Genomic DNA, 16,532 nt, shown 5'->3' with positions numbered 1-16,532 from the left:
TGATCTCCATGTTACTAATGCATCCTTTCTAAAGACAACAGGAAGACCTCAGTAACAGAGGATTGCTGCTTTCCCATTGTGTGGTATATCAGTGTAGCTTTGCAGTTAGCTACCTTGTGCAGAAAGTGAGATTCGGTGTATGCTAGTGTGAGTGGCAGAAATGCGTACCAATTGAATTAGATTTTGGTTATACAGGGGTGGATAGGTTATGAGAAACAAGCTTTTCCTCCCTTGTGAGGAGGAAAAAACTAGCCAGTACAATAGAATTAAAAAATAATAATCAAAATGTATATGTGGATGGGGAATAAGGGTCTCTTGGCCTGTATAACCTCCCAGCAGGTGCTGAGACAAACACCACTGTGTACCCCATAATACTCCCAACTCTGACATCTGACCATGTTGTCAGTTCATTCAGAGTCTAAGTTTTCAAGTCCAGCATCCTAATGGATAATGTTTTCCAGCTACTTAAAACTGTTACTTCTACTACCTTTATTTATCCTCTTAAATCACCCAAATTCATCTTTTATCCTTTGTGCTTTTTGGATGTGTCCTTGAACCTTCCTTTTTCATTCTTACTTCACCAAATAACCTTTTTAAGACTTTTTTTGATTACTTGTAATTCCATTCGTCAGCTTTCACTTGTCTTTATCTCTTTTTGCTGCTCTTGATTCAAATTTTTCATCTGTTTTCATTTCCATATCGTGAATCCCATTATGAAAAAGACCACATTCAAAGTAGAACAACTTTGAGGAAAAGGTGCTTAAGTCAAGAGGACAGGATGATCTTTTGAGAGGAGTTCACATCGAATTGTAAGCCAGTAGGAGTTATTTCAAAAGTCAAATTAAAGGTAATACCAGATGACAGGACAGTAGTAAACACTGTCTCTGGATTAGCTATGTTAGAGTATAGCTGGCAGACTGAGGGAAAAGATTATTTTTTTTTTGCCTCTAGTTGGCACTGGAACAGGTACCCACAGAGGCTGTGAAATCTTAGTCCTTGAAAATTTTTGAACATGGACTGGACCAGGCCCTGAGCAACCTGATCCAGCTTTGATGTTTACTCTGCATCAAGCAGGAGGCTGGACTAGTTGACCCCCAGAAATCCCTTCCAACCTAATTTTTTCAGTGATGCTAACAGAAAACAAATATGATCTGATGGACTAAAGGTATTTAGTCTAACCTCAATAGCATTCATAGCACCTAATGAGAGCTGAGGCAGGTAGGCTCTAGAAGTACAGGTGAGCATTTAGTGCCTCAAGCATTGCAGAGAAGAGCCAGGAGAGAGACTTTTGGAAAGGTGGGAGAGTTGGGATGGTCAATGCAAAGCAAAGAGCTGGGAGAACAGTCCTTGCAGTAGGGTTCTCAGTGGTCATGAGCAGGATAAGCAAAGTGAGCTTTGGTAAAAAAGATATTCTCCTGTCCTGAAAAAACGTGTGCTGCTGCCCTTATTGCTTTCTCACCACTTTTTCTCTATGGTCTGATAGGTGGTTTTCAGTCTAGTTGGTGAAATTCTTGCCAAATGCAAAATTGCATGTTTTTAAGATTATTATCTTTCAAAATTCAGATATGACCACATCTTTGTATTAAAGTCTTAGGGAACTATGATTTGTCCTTGAATTTGTTGAAACAGAAGAGTAAATATATTATTCTTTATATATATTTTGATTAAAATTAAACAACTTCATGTTGAATATTTTTTTAGTGGTTTCATGCCATGTTTAGTTTTCAGAACTATCAGAATCTCTGTGATGAGTTAACTGACTTTTGACACTAGGTACATAGCTATTATTAGAGAATATACATCTATTAAGCTTACTTGGCATTACGCTTCCAACAGCTCTGAATTCCTTGTTTAATTACCAGCACCCACCCATGCACTGCTAGAAAGCTATTCCCAAATAACAAAATTGCAGCTCATAGTTTTAAACAAACTGCATTTCCATTAATTTGAAGGGCAAAGAAATCAGGCTCACGTGTCTTGCATTTCCCATCTACAACCCTGTCCTAAAACATAATAAAAATAGATATTGGAACAGGATTGGGGAAGCTTAAGAGTTTGCTTTAATTTTGATTCAGCTTGCCCAATAGCAAGACAATATGGCGAATGTTGGAAAGAATAGCTGAGATCATTAACTTCAAAATCTGTGAGGAAGTCTGCTCTCGTCAGCCTGAAGAATTGAACTGATTTTACCTCAGTGTGTTGCAGTCAGCACCTTGATCTGATCTGTACAGATCAGACAACTTTCCTGCTGATATGCTGTAGCAAATGAGACATAGCTTTTTATTGTTTTAAATTTGTTATTTTATTGCACTGGAGGGTTTGTTGGGGTTTTTTTGTTTGTTTTTTTTTTAAACAAGTTCAGCATTAAATAACTAGTCTGAAATACATTTAAAAACATGTAGCCACTTATAGTTGTCTTTTTTTTTTTTTTTACTCTCTTAAATTAAAACACATGTAACATGCAGGGAGCTAATCTATGATCCTCTTACTGCTGTACTTTCTGATGCAAGGGCAGCACCCCAAAGGTTTCATCTGACTTGGTAGAGGCCTCTATTCTGACTAATGATTTCAGTGAGCACCAGACAGCTTTTAAGTACAAGTTTTCACTGTTTTCCATTTAGATATTAATTTTCATAAGGTCCTTAAAAATACATGGAAGTAATTTTAGAGTCTCTTGGAAGTGTGCTTAAGCCTGTTGAGTATACACAGGGGAAAGTGTATCTTCCTATGAAGTGAGGGTCTTATAAATATTTGTATGTTCACTGAATGGTCATGCAAACAAGTTACCTCTTTTTCCTATTACTGTTCCAAATTATTTTCCATAACATAAATTTCAGGGAATAACTAATGAGACCAAGATCTTGGGGCAAAAGAGGGTTGAAAAAGAGCTGGATGTAAGATACAGGACAGTGCATGTACTATTGCATCCTCTGAGTTTCATTGATCTGTTCTACCTCTCCCTTTGTGTAGATGTGGTCTTTGGTTCAGGTTGGTGTAGATGCTCCCCAAATATCTCCTTTCAAAACAGTAAGAACTGCCTAGTAAACCAGTCTGACTACTGATGTATTGTAGACAGCAATTGGGTATACAGAAATTGTCTTCTATGCCAGGGCTGGTTGTTTTTTTCCCTGCAGAAATTGCTAGAAAAAGTAACACAATCAAAATATAAACTGATTTTAAGCTTTATTTAAAATAACTGAATCAAAACCAAGTGTATTTTGAAGATAGATTAGCTGTACATTTCAGAACCTACTCTTACTGCGTTCAGTAAAATTTTTATCAAAATAGAAGAGCTCTTAGGATTTTTCCTTAACATTAATCAGTTACAGTCCTTGGAATTATAGTCTCTTATTGCACGGTTTCTGTTGCTAATGGCATCACTGAGGTTCTGCAGTTAATGATAAATAATAATTTTGAAAGATTTTTGAAAATATCTATTTTTTCACTGCTAGCAGGCAAGAGTTCTTTACAATTCCTCTTCTGAATCTGTGTCTTAGCCTTGGAAAACCCTCATTACACCAGTGGGGGGAAGGGTGTACTAAGAAAAACTCAAGTGTATGAATGAAAAATAACAGAAGAAGTAGTTTCTATATCGAACTGGTTTTAGGCTATTAGTTTGAAGAATTACCTTCCTGAATACTGTATACCATCTGATTGATGAGGACATAACTGGAATATACTACTAGGATTTTGAAGGAAAGCAGCACCACTTATTTATTCACTCTTGAGCCAACTAGCAAATATGCAATATTTATAGCATTATCTATTCTTGTTAATCTAATATTAGAGAATTTCACAAAGCATAAGAGGGCTCTCATTAAAGTCAGCAAAAACAAAACTATGATATTGCTGAATGCTTTTGAATTCCCATTTTATCAGAACCAGTGTAAGTTTTTATTTGTATGTGTTTGCACATACATATTCACATATGTAAATATACATATTTTAATACTAGTAAGCAGTCTTCAGGTGCTGTGGAGTGACCAGAATGTTCATGATTTGCCTTCATAACTTTTTCATCATGCGTATTCCCATGTTACAGCTTTTTTCTTCCTTCTTGTGTTTCAGTTCTTTCATTTAGCTATCTGTATTTGTGCATTATTCCTTCACTTGATAATCCTGTTCTGATTGTTCAGGCCACTTATGATATCATTTGTTCTCCAACTTTAGCTGTCACCAGAATCTACCTTTGTACCTCTCCCAACCTTAACCCTATGCTGCTAAAATACGTAATTTAATAATGAGAAAATAAGTTCAAATTGACACCTGTGAAATATTTTTTTTTTAAATAGTGAGTTTAGTGTTGTGGTCTTTTTTCTCTTCTAGCCTTTTCCAGGTTCGTTCTTTATAATAATCTGAATATATGAAGGGCTTGAGATGCTGTTTGTCAGCTATTAAAAAAAAACAACAAAACCACCACCCAAACCAGCTTCCCTTAACATCCTTAGAATAGAATCAAACTTCTCTACTGCATAAATTGCCCCCAGTAATCAAGATGACGGGAATTCAGTCTCATGCCTGCACACACTAGCAGTCGCTATCTGTGTATGATTTTACTGTCAGCAGCTGTTTTGAAACCCATTCTTCAGCTGTTTACCCTTGTAGCAGGAGATGGACAGCAAGCACCAGGCCAAGTGCTCAGCAGGACTGTCCAGCCTGTTGTCTCTTCACAAACTCATCTGTTGTAGACTCTGGAGATTTACAAGCTTGGCCCATTGGTGTAATTCAGGAAAGGAACCCCATTCGCCTAGTTTTCTAAATAAACAAGGCCCTTCTTTCAGTCAGCAGCAACAGGGGTGGCCATTGCTTTAGGAAATGTTTCAACTAATTGAAGTGCCCTAAGTTAATCTATCAAAGGAACTGTACAGTACAGGTGCCTGAATGTATTTAAATATGTGCTTGTTTGAATCAATTGGGTATATAAGTAAAAATGTTTGGGGAAATAAATGAACATTTCCATTAACTAAAGACATGCTGACATCAGAGAGTAAAGAGGGGAGTAATGCAAGAATTTAACTATAAAACAGATGTAGTATAGGAGCCTAAATATGAGATGAAAACTAATTAGCTTTTCACTTAATTTAGAAGTTATGAAATTTATTGACAAGAAAGGATAATAGACATTTTTGCACTTTTTCTAATTATAACTTAGCTAAAATGCATGCAGTAGCCTATGTAGTTCACTTTGTCATACAATTTTCAACATGCATTTAATTCATCTGGGTTACTAGCACTAGATTAGTCTCTTCTGTTTCATTAGAGATGGTAGTTAATAGCCTCATTAAGTTACACTGCAGCACAGTATACTTCCTTTTTGACGGGTGATAGTACTGACAATACAGGTTTAGAGGAAAACAAACAAAAATGTGAGAGGTAGGAAGGAATTGGTATATAATTTTTTTTTATTTTTTTTTTCCCATCCATGAATGTTAGAATTACAGAATGGCTGAGGGTGGAAGGGGCCTCTGGAGATCGTCTGGTCCAACCTCCTAGCACAAGAACAGGGTCACCTAGAGCAGGCTGGGGGCCATGATGTCAGGTTTTGAGCACCTCTGAGGATGGACACCTCCACATCCCCCCGGGCAACCTGTGCCAGTATTGGGTCTCCTCTACAGTAAAAAAAGTGTTTTCTTATGTGTAAGTGGAATGTCACTAGAATTATATGGTTACGTATGGTTATGCTCCCACGTTTTCCTGAAATCATATGCCAGCAGTAATATATGCATTAATACTCAATTCACACACACACACACACATATATAAAACTTTAACTAGAGTGCGCTACATTTTGAAGTTTGGTGATAAGAAAAACAAATCAGGTTGACATACGTAAACCACTGGGGGTGGGGGGCAGCTGCCTGGTTTCTTAAGGAAATAAGGCCCCCATAGTTTGTCCCACAATAACATCTGAATTTCTTGGATTATTTTAATCAAATTTCACAAAGGTATTAAGGTCTTGAACACTAATCTGACATGGAGGTTTTATGAAAACAGGCAGCTTAATACTTGGAGAGGGTACATGTGTGACACAAGGCAACACAGTGTCCCTCTCTGAAGTAACCTGTAGCTGTGGCTGGCAGCCCCTCCACTTCAGCGCACGTTGCTTTTGGGAGGGTGACTGGTGGCCAGGGGACCCACCTTGTGCTTCCAAAGAGGTATGTGCTTAGGTTTCTGACACAGCTTTGAGATGCAGTCATGATTGCGTGAGAGGACAAGATGTTCGTCCTGATGTAAATGTCAGAGTTTCAAAATAACTGTTTCCACAGCATTATATAGCAACAGGGAGGAACTGAGGTGGTCACAGTTGTCAAACTTGGCTCATAAGATGTTAATGTTGAATTTCTGTCTCTTAATTAATAGCCAACAAGCAAATGGGTTTTGGAACAACTATGTTAATTTTAGGTTCATTTGAAGTAGAGGAGATGATTTTAAATGATGATTCTGGTAAATGTGATAAGAAAGGTTTATAAAGAGGCAGTTTCATCTAGATTAAGTTTCTAATGCATGGTCAACATGCCAGGGAATTAATCCCTCATCTAAAAATGGAATAATGATGGGGGAAAAAAAAAAAACCACCTTAGAAACTGGCAACAAGATATTGCTCAAACTTTAGTTAATTCCTGTTATGTAGTTATTGTCAGTGACTGTGCAAGTTTCTTCATGGACAGAGGTTTTAACAGCTCAAGCTCCTTTTACAATAGTTTCAGAGGAGGTGGCAGTGATGTTTGAGGGTTCATTTAATTACTTGCTCTTACTGGTGTTCGCACAGGCAGCTGAGATCATAAATGTCAGTCTGTCAGTGTGATGGGTTCTTTATGAGAAGAAAAAAAAACCTGAACGCCTCAAAAGCTGTCATCAAACCAGAGATTAAACAGATCATCTCGTTCTTGAAGTAAGCAGCAGCAGAGGAGGGCTCCTCTTCCTCTTAATACTCTCTCATCCCTTCCTTCCTTCCTTCTTCCTTCTCTGTTACCTTTTCTCATCCCACATCTCTGCTGGGCTTAGAGCTTCCCACCCTCTCCCCAAAATGCCATTAAAGAGCCATCATGATTGTTACTGAAGCCATGTGCATACAGCCTGCAAACTCCTCCATGGCAGGAGAGTCAGAATGGGATTCAGCTCTGACAGTCATAACACCATTTATTTGGAAAATTTTGAGGGGAGAACATGAGTAATGAAGACGAGAACAGTGACAGTGAGGAACAAATGTGAGTTTCTGTCCAAGACATAGTAGAATTTTTAAGAACAGTACTTTGCTTATTGTTCCCAGACAAGCTTCCAGTTTCAGTCTTGCTCAGCTGAATTACTTTGTTTTCTCATTTCAAACGGGAGTTTGATATTTGAGTCACCACAATTAGAAGAATCTCCATTATCAGGTACAGATTACAAGAATCCTTATTTCTTAAGTCTGAATTTAAGTTGTGATGGGAGAGTTTCAATGGCAGTTACTCTGCTGAGCAGTTTCTTTGTAAAATTTTGGGGATGTCTCATCTATTTTTCTTCATTTTTACACAAAAGTTTTATGACTTTTGACATCTGCAGGTAAAAGGAAAGCATTCTTTTCTTTTTTCTCCTCGGACTGGGTATTTGTTGGTTTAGGTGTAATGCTAAAATGCAAGTTGCATGTGGAAAATGTTTCTTAAAAACAAAGCAAGAAGTAATTGTTGTTGCACAAACCATCCTTCTAAGGAAAGTCACTGTTGGTCACTGGCTGAAAGAATCCTCTTCTCTGTAGCCATTTTTGATTAATAGTTCACACTGAGAATTTACTCTTGAGTCTAGTTACAGCACTTCACCCTGTTCCTAGGGGTTTTTTTCTGCAATCCAGGTAGTAAAGCTATGCGTGACAATTTCCTTTTGCTATCAGATCTCTGAAGTTTAATGTTGCCATATTCCAGGTGCTGGAAGATTTATTTTGTGTCCTGTATTGCTTGTGTCAGTACCGTGGAAGGCAACATGGTCTGGAAGAAATGCATGCAGGGCTGAATCCAAAAGTTCTGATTTCTGATCTGTGCTTTCTCCTCGCTCTTTGTACTTGCCCATGAGAAGATGTAAGCATGTGTACTATTGGTCCGTTTTGTAATGAGTATTAGCTTGGGCTTGCCTGTTCAAGGTGCTGTGCAATCAGTGATCACATAGCTGCTACCGTCCTTGAGCGTCAGGCCAAGTTTACCTCAGTGTTAACGCTGTTTAATTTATGGCAAAAAGATATGCATTGTAAAAGATGAGATACCTAAATTTTCATTTCTATCATCTTAACCAACTTATGTTAATATTCAGTTAGTTATTACCAATTAACAGGAAATGTAGAATTAAATATTTTAGTTACAGGACTACTAGCCTGACTCAGGGTAGCTATTTTTCTCATTAAGACACATGGCTTCGTTAACTGATTAGACACTGGTTGACTCATAAACATGAATCCCTTACTTGGACTTTATTATAAGCAGACCACTATGGTTTCCATTGGCTTAATTCAGAATGCCAAATTTGCTTCTGAGAACTACCAGAATGGCTTATGCTTCCAGAAGCAAAGATGTGTGGGAGGTAGCTATTTCAAAATAGCCATGTATCTGTTTCTCTGAGTAGTGATTAACTACAAATCATGTAGTTCCCCATCTTTGGCAATAAGGTGGGCTGGAACAGGTTTTTACTGAGTCAGCCAGGTTACAGACATAAGCTGCCTGTTGAAGGGTGCACCCTACTACGTTGAAGGCTAGCCTACTCCTCTAGGCACTCTGAAAACAAGTGTCTGTATGACAGGACTGTTGCCTTGGAGTATGAGTCAGGATCTCTGTTCAGAGAGTCGGGCGGTCTGTTCAGAGGATCTTCCTCTTGGATCATCTTCTGCAGAGATTTAAGACAGGACTAATTGTTCCATAACTGTATTAATGCATTACGCACTCCTTTCTTTTCCTTGTCAAGACTCCCGCACAGCCAAGCATGCAGAGTTGGAGTACATTGTGTACTGAATATTAGTTTAGGCCTAATAGATGTATTTTGTAAGGTGTAAATTGTAATCTATGACATTGATCAAAAAGAAGGCTATATTGAGGCACACATCAGATAAAATTATTTCAGCTTAATAAAAACTTATCACCTGTATACTGTGCAGAAAGCAGTTCACTTTTGTATGAAATGTGAGATGCAGAGACTTTGTACTTATTGTAAAGCCAGGCACATTTTCAGCATATCCTTAAGAGCAGTATGACAGAAATAAAGTAGATAGTGAGGCAAGTTGTGTATTTGTAATGGCTGTAATGTTGGAGTCCAACAAAGGGAGAACACTGAGACAAGGCCTGAAGCATGGGTAAGAAGAGGGTGTTAGTTTATACAGCATGTGAGGAACCAGGGAAAGTTAATAAAGCATACCTGTCGGGAAAGGCTAACAGGTATTCATAGTCTGACTTCATTAGATATTTGCTCAAGGAAGGTCATGATGTTGATAAGCAGTGGATCAGATAAGATATTGAAATAACAAGGGTATGGACAATGTTTTAGCCATGGCAGGCAGTTATCTTTTCCTGGCTAATCCAGGACAGTTAACACAAAGTAGACATGTTTTCCATAAGCACAGGACACCATGCAATGGAAACTTAAAATAAAGGTAAAACCATGTTCAATAGGCTATCATCCTGCCAAAAGGATATAGTCCTCTTGTCATTTTTTTGGATTAATGTCCCTTCAAAATGGATTTAACTGAACTAATGCTTTGTTTTTGTCTTGATCACCATCTTGCGCTAGAATGCTGACTGACTGCAGTAATGGCTTTCAGCAGTTAGTTTCCTTGCAACACTATTACAGGCAATTTAATTTTTAGTACAGTTTGGATTAAATTTATTTGCAGCTTCTATTAAAAAAAAATACAGAACTGATTCCACTATGCACAGGTCTGGGAAGGGAAAATGTCTTTTCCAGCCTGACCTGACTCAGATTGCAGAGTGGCAGATCTGCTGAAATCCACTACCTCTGACATGCCACAAAAATAAGGCTTGGGCATCCCATGTTCCAGTCAGTAATGTGCATTTCATGTGCTACTCCAAAGTCCTGGTCAGTATACACTCCATTGTAAAAAAAAAAACAAAACAAAAAGGCACTACACTACCTGAAGTAACACTGTCCTGAACTTTAACTTCTTAAGGCTTTCCACACACTATTTTCTTTGAAGCTGAAATTTATAAAGTTATTAATGCAAATAGTATTCTGACTAAATTCTTTAAAAATGGCTGAGCACTTTGAATTTATAGCATGCATGTACAGGTTAGGCTTATTCTGTTTGGGTTTGTATTGTTGGTGTATACTAATTTAGATTTAAATTGTTATCCATGTAGAAAGAGAGGGAAGCTTGGTATGGTGCTTTCATGTACCGCCTTCAGTCATAAGAGATAAATTTACATGCTGTGCCTTAAAAGTCTCCCCCCTGCCCAGGGAGGAAACAGCTTGAACGTGCATTCAGTTGTTTTTCGTCAGCAGCCTACTTCAGTTAGTTTGTGCAGGGAGAATGAAGAAGGTGCACAGAAGAAACTAAATGAGATGACAGATGAAGCCTGCAATTGTTTAGGATGGTGTGTACTCTACATGTATATCTATATGACCCAGCCATGGCTGGAAGGAAGCTAATCAGTTCATTTTATATTCAGTATTGCCAGCAGGAGGGGTTCTTCTAGGTAACAAAGATAATTTGTCCTTTACTTGGTGCTCATTTTGATTGTTAAGAAAATGTGTGTATGCAATAGAACGGGAAGTATCATGCTGCTTGGTAGTGACCCCACCTGAAAGCAATATACCTTCAATCTGCCCAAAGGGATGCCTCAGCAACGAAGTTCTAATATTTTTCCTAAAATACTTGTTGTGAATACAACAGATTCACAGTCGGAGAGTGAGGCTTCTCCTGTGAAGCGGCCACGGCTACTGGATGGCAGTAACGACAGGCCTGAAGAAACCAGTCGATCCAAACAGAAGAGTAGACGCCGATGCTTCCAGTGCCAAACAAAATTGGAGCTAGTACAGCAGGAACTGGGATCATGTCGCTGTGGTGAGTACTGTTTGTCAGTAGTGTCTGGCTTTCCAATGCAGCTGTGCTCAGATCCGTAACACAGGTGGAAATACAGAGAACACTTGCATTTTTTAATCTTTCAAAGATACTTTAAACAGAAGCTATAGCTTTGACTGGTAGCAAAAAGTTATAATTAGTTCCTGTCTAATTTCCCCTTTAAAACTTCGGCCTTGATGTACTGCCTTGTCTCAAGAGATCTCAAATGTTAATGGATTTAGCTTCCGAAGTCCCTGTAAGGCAGGATAGCATCATACCCACTTGACAGGAGAAGAAACACAAAGAACATCAGTAAATATGCAAAGATGACAAGTTTTTTACAGAGCTTAAAGGAACATAGGTCAGCATCTACGTTATGCATTTTATAATTCCATTATTATTAAAAAGTTGAAACCAAAAAAACCTCTAACTGAAAATGTTTTCATTCTCACAGTTAGCTGTTGGGGGTTAAAACTTGTTGTTCACCATACACTTAAAATCATCCAACCTGGCTTTTCTGAATTTGATGACACTGTTCAGCTAATTGAATTGAGGATGATAATCTCATGCAGACAGCTAATTTGGGGTTTCATATTACATGCAAATAATCTTTCTGAAATAATAACTCATGTGACTAGATTCCAGAGGAGATGCTCTCTCCTTCATGGCACAGTGGTGTTCATAACTGGTTTAAATGTGCTCGTCAGACCCAGTGATAATGAACATGGTAGTTTTACCTGCTGATTATTTTTTCATATAACCATATATTGAAAGCTTACACTTGTGCTCTCTGACCATGCTTGTATTGATACATTTGGAGAAGTTTGTTTAGTTACTTCATTGTGTCTCAGCAGGGGGATAATTTCCAAAGGATTTGCATAGACAATAGGTGCAATTCATATTGCACCTGTGAAATGTAGAATATTGTATTAAAATGTTTCCTGGATGAAGGCATATCCTTCTGAGCAGCAGTGGGGAGAGAAAGGATTGGCTAAGCTAGTTACAAAGGCCCAGTTAATGAATTGTATATTGAATACCAAATATCAAGTGAAGAGAGGCAATAGAAAGGCACAAAGATTCCATGTTAACCCTTTGTTCCTTTCTTCAGCGTCTATCTGTCTTCAGCCTTTAGAGATCACTGTTGTGTTGTGCTCTTTTGGACATGAGACAGGCTTTGTTTCAGATATTGGAGCACTGCCATAGAGCTAACATACCTTATCCGTGAAGCCACCAAACATGAAGTCAAAAGCTGTAATGTTGAAATTCTTGTTATAGAAATCATGTGTCTGGATACTTTCAGTAAGATTTATATCAAACTGAACAAATGCAGCGCTATCAATGACACAGTTTGTTATGGCTCTTTCTGCTCAGCACAGTAGAGGCAGGAGTTCCTGCTCTTGGTCTGCTGCTGTCACATATCAAATGACTGAGGCTTCTCACAGGTACCTGACTGAAATAGAAGAATCTTCCCTAATATTGGGAAGATGAGAGTTTTACAAGTTGAGGGAGAATTGGAGAAAAGATGACTTAGTGATTATGTGATATCATTAATCTTCCCTGCATTCTACAAAATTGGAGCTGTGTAAGGGCAATGAACTCAAAAGCAACTTCTTAAAAGTCCTTCTGTTGATTAGTAAGGTTTTAAAATTATAAAATAAGACATGCCCTCTTTTTTTTCCTTAAACTGGATGACAAATATATCTAGTTGGTTCCTCTCAAGTTTTGTTGACGTAGTTCCATAATTCAACATTGTCGCAATATAAGCGTTACATGAATTATTCTTTAAATTGTTTCTACTGGATATATCCGGCTTTATGGAAATACTTCTGTTAAACTTCATAAAATGTGTTAATAAAAACGTGAATATGAAACAAAAAATTCTGAGTTCCTCAGCAATAAGTGAGGAAATGAAAATTTGCATTCCTACGTTACATATTACATCCTGTGTAGTTTAAAGGATGTATAGTAAACTTTTCTATTCCACACATTTAATGAGAGGAGTGGGAGGCAGGAGTCTACTTCCATGTTTACAACACGGCTGAAAAGACTGGAGATCTTTGGTTTATCTGTGCAGCTATAATACTTCATTAATACTGTATTCAGTACATGTGTTATCTATAATGAAATGCTGTCATTATGTGAAAGTAAGCATAGCCTGCACTACTTACTTTTGATAGTAATATTAATAAGAAGCAAACAAAATCCTACCACTGAGCAACATGGATCATCTCAGCTTCACATCACCTGAACTGCTTTACCAATACTCATCAGCATGTAGCTTTTGTCACTTTCAAAGAAGCTGCCGTAGAAACCATTCTCACTAACTTTGCTCTACTGTCTGTAAAATTAGGTTGCTTTAGGTCATGAATGACAAGCCAGATAAAAAACCCTGGGGAGTGAGTGATGGGAAATGGAACAGAGTGAATATGTTAAAAATCTCATTCATTTAAAGTGTTTTCTAAATCCATATGTGATCAGGTTATCCTTTTTGTCATAATGTGAAGCACAGGTAATGATGCATGTTTAACTGGAAGTGTTGGAAATATAATCAACTGGTGTAAAGTAAGCATGTATATTCTTTAAAAGTAATGGTCAAGGTAGAACATTGTTTAATCTGGACTTTGGACCACTGCTATTAAACTCATTGGCATCTTAATCCTTAACTGAAGCAAAGGAAAAAAATGTGGGGAAAAACTCAACTTTACACATTAAAGAAATTCTGATGGTCAGAATCAATAAAAAGGCAGACAGGATCTTTAGAAGGACAAATGCATATGTTTGCATGGATGCAAGGAAAAAGGATTAGCCACATAAATACTACGTTGTTCTAAAGCTGTGTTTAACGCTGCTGTTAAAATCCAAATTAACTCTTTAAGACTCCACAGAACAGCAATTTTACTGTTTGCTGTTACACATCATCTTGTATTAATGTTAAAAGTATTGGAAATCATCTCCTCTTTTGCTGATGTGTCCTGGCGACTCTTCCGGCGAGATTTTTAGTGAGACATAGTGGAAAGAAAAATCTATACATACTGGACAATGTTTTAATATAGACATACCTGCAGATATTAATCCAGCGTAACTGGGACTTGTCCAATGGGACACAACTTTTTTAAAAAGGGACAGAGAAAGTGGGCTGCTGCTTTACACCTAAGTAAGGCTCACCAAATTCTGAGATCTTTGGGAAACTGCTGCATTGGCTCTACTGTCTCCTCTAAGACCTACCCAGAGAAAGGTGATGCTGCTGAGCTCATTCCCTTGACACTACAAGGAATTTTAGATGGATTTGACGGTGCTGCAGGGCTTTGCCCTGAAGAAAAACAATTCACTACTGAGAAGGGAGTTCCAGTAAGGGTTCTTCAAATTCAAACACAACATTTTTCAGCTGTAGGAAGATACACACATACTCTCAAGATCTTTTTTCATTCTGTTTCCGCTCTGTACAAGTTATTAACTGCTGACAAGAAATTCGCATCTCATAAATAATGCTTAAGAGCCATTGCTATATAAATTGAATGTGTTATGAATTGTGATGGGCCTTTTTGTAGTGTTCTGTGCCTGGAGCAGGAAGAACAGAGGATGTCATTTTCATTAATTTCTAATGAGGTGCCAATTAAAGGCAAGGAAGGAACTCAGAAGGGAAGAGTCACAGAGCTCCCCTGAATCCTGTACCCTGGGGCTGTCAAACGAGCGTGCTGCCAAGCCTCCTCTGAAAGTTCCAGTAAATTACAAACTCATCTGGAGCACACACAGACAAATTCGGCTTCCCTTTGATCTTCAAAAGAGCAATTTGTTAGACGAGTTCTGAGCCTTTTCACAGAGCGAACTGGGGGAAGTGATAGGAATTGTTAATTGCTGATGCGCTTCGCAAGCTTCAGTGAGAAAAAGAAGTTTTAAAATGCATTCTCATTTTGTGCCTCTCTGACTGGATAACCTTTAAATCAACACTACTAGAACAAAACCAGCTTCCTGTGAAACATTTCTAGATGACAGTTACACTAGGCATGTTTTCCAGACAGCAATGTTCTCTAGATTTGGGTGGGCCTTTAATAGTTTAGAGTCTTATGATGAATAACGATTGTATTGAAATAATGTATTTATTTAATATTAGGTTTAGTAAGCAGTTAAATCATCAGGAATTACAGGAATCGTTTTCTTCAAGTTACATTCTATTGTAGCATTTCTGCTGGAAGTGTAAGCAGTCTAAAATCAATCGCCAATGATCCTTGATCTGAAAATTAAGTTGTCAGTTCAGTGATGTGATAAGCAAGTGGTTATCACAAACTTGCTTTAAAACTGGGGGCAGCAAATTTGTGAGTGAAAGTAGCTATATAACACAGAGTTCTGGAAATGTATTTTGGAAAAAGGCAGTTTGATTATTTGTAAATTACATTACAAATATATGGGTCTTGTCTTAATTACTTGACTAGAGATACATCGCTACTAAATAGAGTTGTGTATGTTTTTAAAAGATACTGAGCTGTAAACTTCTAAGCCATAGAAATTATTTGCACAGAAAGCTTAGCTTAATTTTATGGCAGAGTCTTAGAATTTTACGGCAAAAAGTAGTTCTGGTGTCACTTGCTGGATAAAGCCAACACACAGAAGTCTGCGGTGGTCTTTAGTATTGTTGGAATTGTACAAGACGTACGAGGATATTCTAGATGATCAGTAAAGGACTTTCACCTCTGTCATGTTAGATCCAGTCCTAGTCAGCAATTAAGGAAGAATTAGTACAGCGTACCAGCTCTTCAGCCGCTTTTGTGTAGAATGGTTTGCTATTTGTAGGCCACATCCTAGCCAGGATCATCCCAGGACATGTCTGCAGCTCAGGCTCCACCTATCCAGAACTCTGGGGAGTTAATAGGGTGGCCAAGACAATGAGCCCTGGAAAGTAAGCTTGTCTTTAGATTCCAGCTGCAGTGCCTTAGAGAGATGTTGCTGATTTGGTTGTGTAGTTCTCAGATAGGAATCTCAAATTTTTTGTGTTCTTTGGCCAGGGTAGGTGCTGAACAGGATGGGAAGATGCTGAAACCTTCTAGTTTGATCAGACTGTATTAAAAAATAACTGCTCAGTTGTGGTGCAATCTGATCAAACAGTTGTTAGCAGTATTTCTTGCCTGTGTGGACAGAAAAGATTTTCTTGGGGTTTTACTGGTCTAGATTGTGTTGTAACAAGTTATAATTTCCCAGAACGTGGACAGACTTGAATGATTACATATTCAGTGCTGCTCTTGATGGAGACTTCAGTGACTACTAACTTCAGGCATGGGTGAAGGCAAAATGCATTGTTTTGCAATTTTTATTTGTGGAAAGTTGGCAAGGATTGGTGTTTGTCTGTTTCTTGATTTGAAGAGATGCACATTCACAAGTGGCCTCTATGGCATTACGACTTTGAGTCAGGAAATGATAGCTTTGCTGGTTAGCCTTGCCTCATCAAGATGTGATCAAAATGGGTAAGATTGTCTTGATAAAATGGTTTCTAGTTCTAACAAGTTTC

General features: G+C 38.0%; 1 protein-coding gene across 2 annotated transcripts in view; it reads left to right on the top strand.

Moving 5' to 3' along the window:
• The window catches only part of ZFAND3 (zinc finger AN1-type containing 3), a 150,405-nt gene that overhangs the window by 111,406 nt on the left and 22,467 nt on the right, over positions 1–16,532 (top strand). For both annotated transcript variants that reach the window (XM_075042941.1, XM_075042942.1), the window contains one exon: positions 10,865–11,035. In XM_075042941.1, the coding sequence (XP_074899042.1) occupies positions 10,865–11,035 (171 nt within the window). The remainder of the gene's footprint in view (positions 1–10,864; positions 11,036–16,532) is intronic.

Source organism: Buteo buteo, chromosome 12 (assembly GCF_964188355.1).
Source record: "Buteo buteo chromosome 12, bButBut1.hap1.1, whole genome shotgun sequence".
Taxonomy (NCBI): domain Eukaryota; kingdom Metazoa; phylum Chordata; class Aves; order Accipitriformes; family Accipitridae; genus Buteo; species Buteo buteo.
Note: the sequence above shows the minus strand (reverse complement) of the source record. Positions and strands in the feature narration are given on the sequence as shown.